Source organism: Penicillium macrosclerotiorum (genome assembly GCF_028827735.1).
Source record: "Penicillium macrosclerotiorum strain IBT 26536 chromosome Unknown utg000007l_segment0_segment0, whole genome shotgun sequence".
NCBI lineage: Eukaryota > Fungi > Ascomycota > Eurotiomycetes > Eurotiales > Aspergillaceae > Penicillium > Penicillium macrosclerotiorum.
The window spans coordinates 3,637,303-3,650,579 of NW_026643086.1; the positions used below are offsets into that span (position 1 = coordinate 3,637,303).

Sequence of the window (13,277 nt, forward strand, 5' to 3'; positions counted from 1 at the left end):
GGTTGGCGGGACCTATCTCGGATGTCAGCTAGACCTCTGTACAGACCCCAACCTCCGAGCAAGACGGCATTGGGAGGGGTATCAAACGACAATACCATGGAACATAGGCTCATCGACGACGGTTTGAAATCCCACTTGGCCGAAAGATTGTCTGGGCCAAGAGCAGCCCAGCCGTAGAGAGGAAGAGAAGAAAGGGAAGGCCTACAGCCAGGAAGCATTTCTGATGAAGAAAAGAACGCCCATCCACATTTGTGGTGGCTCCGAGGAGTGAAATAGAGGAAGAGTTAACTGGGCGTGAGAGTGGAAGTGTGGCTAACGAGGTCCCACCAGCGGACACTTGGGATCCGGAGATTTATAGACGTCTCAGCCACCAGCCGTTCTCCCTGTGGCGCATCATCAGGTCGGTAGCAGGGTGGATGTGGAGAAATCAAGGGCAGAGACGAAGCTATGCGAGGAAAATCAAATTGTCAAAAAATCAAATGCACGAAAAAAGAAAAGCGGAAAATCCCAAAGGCCTCGAGGGGGATGATTATTGGGCCGCTAAGGCCAAGGCACACGCACTTTTTGGTGCCTCCCCTTCGGTCATTTAGAGCCGGTACTCCCAGGAGGCCATTTGGGCTCTCTTACAGGCGTGTGTACCTTTGGAGATTCTTACAGGGGCGCCGAGGCCCCAGGAGGTCTTTTCAATGGTATTACCCGGAGGTATTTTCCTGATTTTCCTGGCCGTCGATCAAGCTACTACACCCAGTGAGAGCTTCCGGAAGTGCTAAGCACACTATAGCCTATCTAGAATCTACTCAAAGTCTGTAGTATTCATGCTCATCAAAAATCCGAGGCCGAGACTCGGTAGTATCCCAAAATTACCCTTGCCTGGTCGAGAATTATCATTGTCATCCTGGGGGCCAGGTGCTCCCCACACACCCGCGTGTTGCGGTTGTGCGACCTAGGGATCGTCCTAGCACGTCCCGAGCTCAGATGATAAGCATCTCGAGAAGAATATCCATCTGCCTAGACTGTGGGTTGAATATATTGAGCGATCGGGACAGGATTGGTATAGTACCGGACTGGTCGCAAGATGAATGGATGTTGCACATGCCCTATCAGGCTGGAGACCGGGTTCATAGAAGGGTGAGCGAGCAAAATCGAAAAAAAAATAAAAGAAAATTTGAATACCAATCCACTTCAAAACACGGATATTCTCCCTACTCCTGCTAGGCAGGTATTGGGCCTGGCTCTGAGTGGAAGCCCGCCAACCAAACTATCGGCCGAACTAGATGGTAGCCCGAAAGCCCTACACGAACAAGAACCACAAGTGCTCGCCGAGAAGCAGTGGATGGCTAGCCTAAGCGGATTACGACAGTGGTCGGTTGTACCGGTTGTACCGGGGTTGGGAATGCAGATCAGTGCCAGCCGTTCGTGACAGAAGTACGGAGAACGCGATGGTGCCCTGGCTGGACTCGATCCGATTTCCGCGAATCTTCTGAATAGTCTGTTTTCGGCGACCTGCATCAGTGGGGAAGCACAGTTGAGCGGATACTGGCCCTCTGCTCTGGATTCCACGATGGCGATCCAAATGTAGGAAGCGAAGTCTCCCTTAGGGCTTCAGACCGTCGGTCCAGCAGCTGGCCATACCCAAGTCAGATTCCGGGGAGGACAACCACCACTTCGTCTCGTTGCTGTCAGGCCAGGGATCCTGCGCCTGTATCGAGAGGGGCTCATTCTGGGTCCGAGCAGCTGCAGCCTCTGAAATTGCCGGGGTGGCGTTTCGAACTGGAAGACAGAGATGAAGCAAAGCGAGCAAGATCGGCTCTTGGGCGTTGGGGCCGTGTTCTGTGTTGCGGGCCCGCGTCTCCCCAATGCAAGCAGATCAGATCCTTCTGTACGATATCCGTCTGTCCACATGGCCGAGGCTCCTGAGAAGGTCTCGGTGGGGCACACTATTGTTCTCATTTGGCTCTCTGGTATTTCATGATTCTGTCAAAGATGTCACTTGAACCTTTTCGGTGGCTTGGGCTGCGTACCATTGTTCAGCACAAATATGATCGGCGATCTTTGAACCATCATTACCGTGCGGTGTTTTCCTTTACCGAGTCATACAGATTCCAGTGTAAGAAAATGCCGATCAAGCCATGGGTCGTGGCTAGCATACAGCGCTGCGCAATTCTCGTCCGTGGGGTCTTGCAGATGGGCGAGGGATAGAACCAATTCACCGCTGGAATTCTCATTCGGCTCTCGGAAGCCTCTTGGGTTGTCTAACGGTTTTTGTCCACAGGATATCTACATCTTGAACCCGCTGCAGCTGCACGATGATTCTTTCATTTGGGCCGTGGAGACGTTCTTGACAGGGAAGCATGCAATTCGCCAAGATGAATGCATGGGTCAGATCCCGGTTCCAAATCCTTGCCTTGGTGACCCTATAGGTTCAACATCTCCGTGGGAACCTCCACTTTCCGATCAGAACTGGTAGAAGAACGATCTATCAACTCTTGGTTTCAACAGAGGCACTCAAAAATGGTTGGACTCGGTTTTCTCTGGATAGTTAGGCAATTCCCCCTTCTGAGATGCGTAACAAATCTATGCATCTATCCTAAGATGTCACGATGTACCTATCATTCATTCTCGTCACAGGTCCAAATTGAATAATACAGATGAGACCCGCCTATAGAGATCTTGCATTTTCTCCAAGTCTCGCAACCATGGGAATCGCTGCTAGGGATAGTAAAATGTCTCTTTTCCTCATTTCTGATTCGCCTATGTAGGTGATTATTACTATCATTTCTGCTTCCTTGTGCCCTTTATTTTCATTTTTTCTTTCTTTTTTCCAAGTTTCTTGATTGTCTTTTTCAATTTTCGAATAATGGATTCGTACGCCACTCTGTGGCTAAGTTAGGTGACCTCTGTCGATCACACGCTTATCGCCGAAAACCAGAGAAGGCGATGATCTTTGTCATGAATACCGGATCAATGACTTCCCCGCGAGCAGAAGCTCAGGCTAAAGGTCAAAAAACGATACAACGCTATCTCCACAGGTGCACGAAAGGGCCACATTTTTGACCTTGGTGGGGTTTACTATTGAACTGTTGGTTTTTGCCACCCCGAGCCCTCTGGAGGGCTAGACTCCTCTCTTTTGTTTCGGCCGGACGGCCTCAACTCGGCCCAGATTGCTCGCTCTCTCGAAATCTGGTCTTGTGAAGATCTCTGGCACGCTGGCACCTTCTTCCAGTACAATTCTCGTTCTTCTTTTCTTTTTCCCGTATATGGTGGTGAGAATATCGAGAATAGTGAGTGGTAAGGGCTAATGACTAGCCCTCATCTACTTGACCCACCAGTGTGCTGTCCGGTTCAAATCCCGGACTCTCGGCACTCCGCCGAAGCGCTGTCACCAATCTAAGTGGATGCGACTTGTAAACCTCGGAGAAACTCAGCGCACCCATTTTGTCAATTAACTATGGATTGCACAATCTCGATAGCCTCCGGCGCCCTCCTGCAATACTAGCCATGGAACACCGGTGAGATGTTTCCACAACAGGGAAAGAAAGTCAGCCTCAATCGGAATTGTTTATCTCTCTATCATTCCCTCCACGTAACCGGTCTCAGATGATCCAGGGTGCTGGAATCTTCTCTATAGGTGTGTAGCTCTCTCTCCTAGAACCGTTCGGAGTGGCCGGTACAGTAGGATTATCTTCATGTATGAATCATGCGGTGTCTTGAGGCTGTGCCGTAACGGAGAACATCGAACTGGATTCTCCGACCTGCAAGTCATGCACACGAATCATTGACAAATTCCAGTGCAGGGCGGGGTCACCCGTCGGGGCGCCTTGACGCCAACTCGTGCATACTTCGCTAGTGTGACAAGGGGGGAGGGATCCTAGAGGGTATGTCCATACCCCCGCTAAGCTTATCATCATAAGGCGCGTTGACGATTGAGTTTGGATGTATCCCACTTGAAATCAGCCAAGGGTCCTGTTGATTTCTATCTTTTTTTTCTCCCTTTTATTGGCTTTTGTATATATTCAGAATGGGATTTGAATTTGATCGAGCATAGTAGAAGATTTTTCCTAGTTCTCATAGGTTCGTGTCTAGCACCGCCAGAACAAGACTCATTCTAGAAAATAAACTCAACTATGCTTCTTATTCTCAGGGCTTCCCCTAACTCCCGCTGACAGATTTCTATACTGGAGAGCTCCCTTGGCAGACTCATTTCCGATATCATTGCCTGTGCTTGTCCCTGTTCACCGCATAGATAGATTAGTCCATGCATTTGTACCGAGCACCGGGATCGCCTGTCCCTGTTGTACGACGTACGGAGTACGGAGTGCAGAGTGCAGAGTGCAGAGCGTAGAGTGCAGGTAGGAGAGCGTGCATGGCTTCAAGATGCTCATTGTTCTATTCTGTCACTTGCGACATGCCCTTTGCTGCATGGAAGCAGTTGCCTCCTCCAACCCATCTACCCCAGCTCAAGGCAACAAATGCATATCTGTGCCTGAGCGGAAACCAACCTCCATTAATTTCGGTCCACTGTGGCTGGCTGAACAATGCACGCCGCTGTCAAGACCCAGATTACTATTACCCCTTTAGGCCATTGGGCTCTTTTGGGCCCATGGAGTTAGTTCCTGGTTCTCCCCAAAGCCCCTCTTCACCAACCCTTTTCGTCCAAGGCAAGGATCTCCAACTTGCATTTCCTGGAAACTGGAAAAAAAAATGGATCCCTCTCAACCTGGTAGGTGGCGTCAGGGTGATACTTCCCGCTCCGCCTGCGCCTCCTTTAGCGAGCTGCAGGTTGCCCGTTCCAGATAACCTCCAGTTCAGATCTGTGGGCCATCTCCGAAATCGAGATCCACGTACTCCGTAATTGTCGAGCCTTGTCCCAAGGGCGTTGCTTCTTTTTGGGTTTATTTTTACTATTTTTTTTTTATAAAAAAAGGATATATATACACACAATATTGTATCTTTTCTCTCGTGTGTCTCCCCCCCGCCAAGCTCGCCGTTACATGCCTCATTGAGTTGGCTTTTCTCAGGTTGCAGATCGCAGATTGGACAGCATTCTTTGGCTTGAGGTCCCATTACCCTGGTCGCTTAACGGTCAAAAGTGTCTCATCTGATATCACTTCTGCTCTGAGAATCGGACTCACCGGTTGGCTGCCAGGGGAGTGGACCTCGGTTGTACCGCGGTTTAGAGGAGCAGCTAATCGCGCTGTGAGCGGGGCTACCGTTGATGAACAATGCTCTCTGAAACCAGAACTTATTATAATATTGTGATAGAGCAAGCCTAGACCAGCGGTGGAAGAGCAAAGAAACAAAACCTGGGAAATGAAAAAGACACAAGGCGGGGAGCTTGGCATCTAGTCGGATCTGTAGTGCCATGGTTCCACGCATCGATCGTTCAAATTTATTAAGTTAGTGGCTAAGGCGATAGTCCTAAGGGCTGAGAGATTAGGTTGGATTCGCATCTCCGCTTGCTTTTGTTTTCTCTTTGCTTTCTTTGGTTTCAATCAATAATGCCGGTTGGGTCGCTCGGTGTGTCTCGTTTCTCCTCTTATTAATTCCCCGCTCTCTCACCCCTAGAAGGCACCAATCTCTGTATGACGAGCTATCGAGAGTACCGTTCACCACATTGAATCATTGCTCTGGTACCACGTTTCCGCTGAGCCCTGCCAATCATTGAAACCGTAATCCGCGCTTCACCAGGTGACGCATGAAGCCAATCAAGTGCCAGGCAGATATTTGGATTTGTGCGCCACAGTCCGCCCCACTAAATGAGTACATGAGGCGCAGCTGCCTCTCGGAGTCTCCTGCGGCTGAAGAGTAAGGACTATTGACCCTATGAGGTCGATCCTCGCCCCTTCGACATCATTGTGGCAAGGGCCGGACGATTTTTTCTCGAAAATGCCATCCAGCGCTTCGAATGAGGAACAAAAAAAAGCAAGAATAGAATACGATTTGGATGTCCGTGATTAATCTCTTACGGAGTAGATCTCCCACGGCTAGCGAGAATCATCGATGGCCATCATGACTGAGAACTTGAAGGTCAAATTGGAAGGGGAGTAGTAGTAATAGTAGTAGTAGCAGCAGCTTTCACTGGTACTCCGTACCAAATTCCTCGTTAAATCAATAAATTCACTAACTTGTCCTTTCGAATTAGTACAGTAGCAGCAGTCCCACATGCCTGCTGGTGCCTGAGGTTTCCAAATATGACACGTGTGATTTCTCTTCCGAATGAGGACTAGCGACCTATCACATGCTCCACGAACACGCGAGAAAAAAGAGAGCGCTGGGCGTAATTCTGATACCAGGGTAATACGTTATGATCACACCAATTTTCTCGTTGTTCAACATATTGAGTAATAATACCTGAATACCTCAATACCTAAAATACCTGGAATACGGCCGCTTGACCGGTTCATCCCTCCAAACCCCGTGACCGGCCAGCTTTCGTCTCCGGAGTCGCTTCGTTTCCCCGACCTTTCATGTTTGCTTGCCCTCCCCGTGGCGTCGCCCGTATCTCGATCGCCTGCAAGACACAATCGAAATTCACCGAACGTTTCTTCTCCATCCTTCATCTCTCATCCACCAACCATCCACCATTTCCCGCCTTCCACCTTCCACCTTCCACCCGCCCTCAAGGCCCGTGTCCCCACTCCAACCAAAAAGGCTCCGCTGCATTAGCCCGTCCGGCCACGGCTGATCCCTCTGAATCCGGGCCAAAAATCTGTCGTTGCTCCGAAAGGCCAGGCTTCGTCACAGCAGAAAGGGTCGATCGCGTTCCAGCAACCACCTATTCCACCCCCCTGCCTTTCTCTCCTTCCTCCTTCCCCGTGGCCAATCATCAACCCGCATCCGTTTGAGTCGAGATCTCAGTCTCCCCTCGCCCAGAGCTTGGACGCCGCAGGTCAATTTCTCGGCGCCTGCCTATCCCTGGATTCCCGCAAGTCAGGAACTCCGTCGGCTTTTCCTTCGCCGCCGCCCCCTCTTCGCTGGCCTCATCCGTGCGGCCTGCGTAATCAAAAGTGCCTCCCGCTCTCCCGAGCTGCTTTCCCTAGATTTTCCAGGAAGCTTGAAGCTTGTGAAAGGAACGGTTTTATTATTATTATAGCGGGCCAGCCTCCACGCGCCCCGGCCCCTGCCCACCCACCCCTGCCTTAACGCCAATAGCTGGGGACCGTGATATCGTTCCTTATTTTACACAATGGATCCCAACGCTGGCTATTCCGCTGGCTATCCTGTGCCGACTCAGAGCCCTCTAAACCAAATGCCCTTCTACCCCAATGCAATGGCCCAATACCCTCAATCAAAAACCCCAACACAGCCTGGGCAGCAACAGCAGCATTCCTTTGGCGCTATGTCCATGCAGCCAGGCGTTCCCGGAGGAGGTACGATGCCCCCGGGCTATCCCCAACAGTCGTCCGGTACGTGGTCAATTCCCCCTCCCCCCCTTTTCCCTTATCCTCCTCTACCTCCATTATGATTAGCCCTAGGTGACACCTGTCACCTGTTCCCACCTGTCGCTCCAGAGACTTTCGGGTAACAGTGGCCGTGATCCTCCCCGAGGCTTAATCAAGGGTTGTGCTATTTCTCAACTGCCCACTACCTTCTGTCCCCAAAAAGTACCCTCTTCCATTCTCCTGAAACCCCTGGTAGCCCCTGCATCCGTGATGGATCCCATTGATAGCGCCAGCTGTCGCATCAATGCTTTCCTTGGCAATCATAGTATGCGGTGATTGATTCGCTCGCATATCATCTGCTGATGAGGAAGGGGAGGGGGCTCCTCGGGTGGCGAGCCTATCGTGGATTGACGTGGATCTGACCGCTGATATGACAGCAGTTCCGATGGACGCGTTCTCCGCGCCATTCACGCAGCCCTCCGTCCCCGCAAACATGACCCCATTTTCTCAACCAGGCACGGTACCCAACGGGCCCTCTCCCGTTCAGCAGGCCTTTAGCCAAAACATGGCGTCGATTCAGCAGAATAATCTGCTCGCCAACCAGCCGAAGCCTCCACAGATGAATTCTCCCCGATCCACTCAACCCGGAACCCCGGCGCAAGCCCAATCCCCGGCACAGGCCCATGCTCAGGCCCAGGTGCAAGCTCAAATAGCGGCCCGAGAAAAGGCCCGGGTCACAACCTTGCTGGATATCAACTCCGCATTATTGCAAGAGGTGGTGACCCTACAGGCAGCTGGAAAGGCCGGCCCGGCGTCCAACGCTGATGCGAACGCGTCTCCTACAGAACCGGGAATGGATGCGGTGAAGACGCCGGGGTCCAAACCTACCCCGGAATACATCGAGTGCATGCGTCGGTTACAGGCCAATCTAGCCTATCTCGCAACGATTGCCGATCGAGCCAAGAAATCTGGCGGCGTGGCCCCCCAAGCTCCCGCCATCATGACCCCGCCTCCAAACCTACCTGTCGTCCATGACCTATATCAGAAGTTGAATGAGTTATTTCCTCGAGCTGGGAAGGCTTCCACCTCTCAGAAGCTTAGCCCAGGAGCGATGCAAGGCAATGGCGGCCCTAGTCCCTCTCCTGTGTCCGAATCGGTCATCTGAAGATGTGGGACAGGCGAGAGACAGAGATCTCTACTCTATGCTATCCTCCACAAGACAGATTGTTCAACCCTCTCCAATGCTCCCTGCTTGGAGTTCCCTGCTTTCTTAACCCTCTGTCAGTAATGAGAGATGGCGCACTTGGGTAGATCAGGGTCCCCCCCCCCCTTCTTCAAATCCTCCCTGCCTTTGTTACGCCGTGAGAAAGACAGCCTTGGAACGGCGCCTCCCGTTCCACCCTCCAACTATCTGACATCTGCGCTCGCTGGATGAGGGCCTTGGACCTATTTAGGGCCCCCTCCTTTGGAGATTGTTCCACTCGACTTTCTGTCTGGCGGGTGACTTTACGCACTAGCACCTCGGCAATCACCGTGATGGCCCCCAAAGCCTGATGAGATGAAAGGGGAGGGGGTGCGTTCCAGGATGGTGACTGTGTTTCTTTAGCGCCGGAGCTTCCCATCACTTGTCCCTGGCGGAGGTATGGGACTGTTGGAGAGAAGAGAGCTAGCCGTTCTCTACCCTCCGTGTATCTTGATATCTGTATTTGGTGCTTCTTGAGACATCCGGTAAGGGCAGCCTTACTTTGAATCCTAGCGACTCCCATTTCAATGGATATGTACCATCTTTTTCTTCCATGTTTCTATATACCTGTATTCTATGCTCTATATCAACCCACTATTGTATTTGAAATAGCGCTATCGTATTCTCCGAGGATTGGGATTTAGAATGGGACATTCCCATGAGGCTGGAGATGATTTGAGAAGTAATTCAGCCCTTGATCGTCAGACTGCATTGGCCATCGGGCCAACGGTAAGATCCAACAGCAGATGGACTTGAACTTAGCCCAACGGCCCCTTATCACACTTATCACTCATGTTGCCCTTTATACTCATCTTTAGTCGTCTATCTTCTCGGGGCCCTCAACTTCTAGGTCTCACCTAAATCCAACATATGTCACGTCATATCCGGCAATGCAAAAGACTCTTATAGGCCTGTGTACGGTGCTATAGTCCCCAATGGCCCTCCATGACTCCATTCAACCTCTTCTAGCGCGGGTGATGTGCGTGCGCCCTGCACCGATCGGCGCTCGTTAGGCGCGTGGCTCGGCCATGGGATCGTATCGTGTGCCCGGCCCGCCCAATCAGCTCCTTTCCTCCACTCCGCCTCTTTTCCAACGCGAATGTCTTTGTTGCGGTTGCGCTGTCGACAAAGCGCTCCACGCTCTCGGTCTGTTGGTCTTGCTGCTGCCGCTGTTGCTGTGCATAGGCCCTTCTCCACTTTCTTTGTGCTTGTCGCCGACCCGTCACTTGCGCGCCGCCCTTGCCCGGGCTCATTGTCCCCGTACCAATCTCGCCGCATCGCTCGTTTCCACCAGCTGCCTCCACTGGGGTCCTTTAAAGCCCTTCGATCCCCTCCTCTTCGGCCTTTTTTGCTATCGGCTCACATAATGGAAGCAAACGGGGATATTGGAGCAAAGCGCAAGCGCACAGCCATCGCCGGCGCCGTGGAGCGGCCCGCGAAACATCTCAAGCCTGAAGGCTCGGTCCTCACCCCCGGGGACTCTACCCCGGCCAATGGGACTGTCTATAATGTGGAAGAGGAGAATGATGCCGGCCACATGCTTGCTCTGGGGCCCGCGCAGGCAGATTCGCCTGAATGGCAAGCTACCATCGAGACTGTCGTTAAGAGCGTGGTCTCGATCCATTTCTGTCAAACGTGCTCCTTCGACACCGAGTTGTCGATGAGCAGCCAGGCCACCGGTTTTGTGGTCGATGCAGAGCGTGGATATATCCTGACCAACCGACATGTCGTCGGTGCGGGTCCGTTCTGGGGATATTGTATTTTCGACAACCATGAAGAGGTGAGACTTTTTTGCGGCGACCCCCAAAGCTGCAATGAAAATATGGTACTGGGAGACTAATTGACGTTTTTTTTTTTTTGAAATCTTTAGTGCGACGTCCGACCCGTATATCGGGATCCCGTTCATGATTTCGGCATTCTTCAGTTCGACCCGAAGGCCATCCGCTATATGAAGCTTACGGAGCTCAAACTACAACCCACGGGAGCCCAAGTTGGTGCGGAAATTCGGGTGGTTGGTAACGATGCTGGAGAGAAGCTGAGCATTCTGTCTGGTGTCATCAGTCGGTTGGACCGCAACGCACCGGAGTACGGCGAGGGCTACAGTGATTTCAACACAAACTACATCCAAGCTGCGGCTGCCGCCAGCGGTGGTAGTTCCGGAAGTCCGGTGGTGAATATCGACGGCAACGCTGTGGCTCTGCAAGCCGGTGGCCGTGCTGATGGTGCTGCTACAGACTACTTCCTGCCGTTGGATCGGCCACTCCGTGCGCTTGAGTGCATCCGCCAAGGCGCGCCGGTGACCCGTGGAACTATTCAGACCCAGTGGATCCTCAAGCCCTTTGACGAATGTCGTCGTCTTGGTTTGACTCCAGAGTGGGAGGCGGCTGTACGCAAGGCTGCCCCTGCTGAAACTAACATGCTTGCAGCTGAGATCATCCTTCCGGAAGGCCCTGGAGATGGCAAGCTGCAAGAAGGCGATGTGCTGTTGAAGGTGAATGATGAACTTCTCACCCAATTTGTCCGCCTTGATGACATTCTGGACTCCAGCGTGGGCAAGACCGTCCGGCTGCTGGTTCAGCGAGGCGGAGAAGATCTCGAGGTTGAGTGTGAGGTAGGTGACCTCCACGCCATCACCCCGGATCGATTCGTCACGGTTGCCGGTGGTACTTTCCACGATCTATCGTACCAGCAGGCCCGTCTCTATGCGATCGCTACCCGCGGAGTGTATATATGTGAAGCTGCTGGCTCATTCAAGCTCGAGAACACCCTGTCGGGCTGGATCGTCGACTCGGTGGACAAGCGTCCCACTCGCAATCTTGATGAATTCGTAGAGGTGATGAAGACTATCCCCGACCGCTCGCGTGTGGTCATTTCATACCGCCATATTCGCGATCTGCACACCAAGGGAACCAGCATCATCTATGTCGACCGCCACTGGCACCCAAAGATGCGCCTGGCCGTCCGTAACGATGAGACTGGTATCTGGGACTTCTCAGACCTTGCTGAGCCTATTCCTGCCGAGATTCCTGTTCCCCGAAAGGCAGACTTCATTCAATTGGATGGCGTGAGCCAGCCTGCTGCAGCCGAAATTGTACGCAGCTTTGTACGCGTCTCTTGTACCATGCCTCTCAAAATCGACGGCTATCCACAAGCCAAGAAGACTGGCTTTGGTCTAGTCATCGATGCTGAGAAGGGCTTAGTTGTCGTTTCTCGGGCTATTGTCCCGTATGATCTCTGTGACATCAACATCACTGTCGCCGATTCTATCATCATCAGCGCCAAGGTTGTATTCTTGCACCCGCTGCAGAATTACAGCATCATCCAGTACGACCCCAGCCTCGTCCAGGCGCCAGTGCAAAGCGCTCGCCTCAGCTCCGATTATATCAAGCAGGGCCAGGACACTATTTTCGTTGGGTTCAACCAAAACTTCCGTATTGTTGTGGCTAAGACTGCCGTCACCGACATCACCACAGTTTCAATTCCCGCCAATACTTCTGCTCCGCGATACCGGGCTATCAATCTGGATGCCATCACAGTGGACACCGGTCTCAGCGGACAGTGTACCAATGGTGTCTTGATCGGTGAAGACGGTGTGGTTCAGGCTCTATGGCTGAATTACCTTGGTGAGCGTACTCCGGGTTCTCACAAAGATGTCGAGTACCACCTTGGATTTTCTACGCCGTCATTACTTCCTGTTACCTCCAAGATTCAAGAAGGCATTACTCCAAGGTTGCGCATCCTCAACATGGAGAGTTATGTTGTGCAAATGAGCCAGGCGCGTATTATGGGTGTGTCAGAAGAGTGGATTCAGAAGGTCGCCCAGGCCAACCCTTCCCGCCACCAGCTCTTCATGGTCCGCAAGGTGGACTGTCCGCCCGCGACCTTGGCCTCTGACGCCGACTCTTTCCAGGAAGCCGACATCATTCTCACCCTGGACGACCAACTCATCACTCGTGTCTCGGAGCTGGATATGATGTATGAGAAGGAGTTCCTTGATGCTTTAATTGTGCGAAACGGGCAGGAAATGCGTATTCGTGTTCCGACTATCCCAACAGAGGACCTTGAGACTGACCGCGCAGTTGTCTTCTGCGGTGCTGTTCTGCAGAAGCCTCATCACGCTGTGCGTCAGCAGATCTCTAAACTTCATAGCGAGATCTATGTGAGCGCAAGGGTATGTAGACTTCTTCGTAAATTGTCTTGTGCATGACTGATGAAATATACAGAGCCGCGGTTCTCCCGCCTACCATTATGGTCTTTCGCCTACCAACTTCATCACTGCTGTCAACGGTGTCGCAACTCCTGACCTGGATGCCTTTGTCAAAGAGGTTAGCAAAATCCCCAACAACACGTACTTCCGTCTCCGCGCAGTGACTTTCGACAATGTACCATGGGTGGTTACCATGAAGAAGAACGATCACTACGTAAGTTGCCATGCCTTGAGCCCGCTACTTTTATCCTAAGTCTGACAAATTTAGTTCCCCATGTCTGAATATATCAAAGACCCCTCCACATCTGCCGGCTGGCGCACCGTGTCCCATGACAAGCGCGGGGACAAACTCGGCGCGTCTCCGGACGCCGTTAATCTCAACTTCGACGCGATGGATGAGGGGCTCGAGGATGGTGGCAGTGACATGGAGCCTGACTTCGAGTAA

General features: G+C 52.2%; 2 protein-coding genes across 2 annotated transcripts; both read left to right on the forward strand.

Moving 5' to 3' along the window:
* Positions 1–7,186: 7,186 nt before the first annotated feature.
* Positions 7,187–8,547, forward strand: N7462_008138 (uncharacterized protein; the record flags this gene model as incomplete). The annotated part of the gene is made up of 2 exons (XM_057079856.1): positions 7,187–7,406; positions 7,820–8,547. 2 exons carry the CDS (start codon positions 7,187–7,189, stop codon positions 8,545–8,547), a joined length of 948 nt encoding a protein of 315 aa, XP_056932526.1.
* A 1,444-nt stretch (positions 8,548–9,991) lies between these two features.
* N7462_008139 (putative nuclear serine protease HtrA2/Nma111) lies at positions 9,992–13,277 on the forward strand (the record flags this gene model as incomplete). Its single annotated transcript, XM_057079857.1, has 4 exons — positions 9,992–10,405; positions 10,496–12,796; positions 12,849–13,046; positions 13,101–13,277. The coding sequence occupies 4 exons, from the start codon at positions 9,992–9,994 to the stop codon at positions 13,275–13,277; spliced, it is 3,090 nt and encodes a 1,029-aa protein (XP_056932527.1).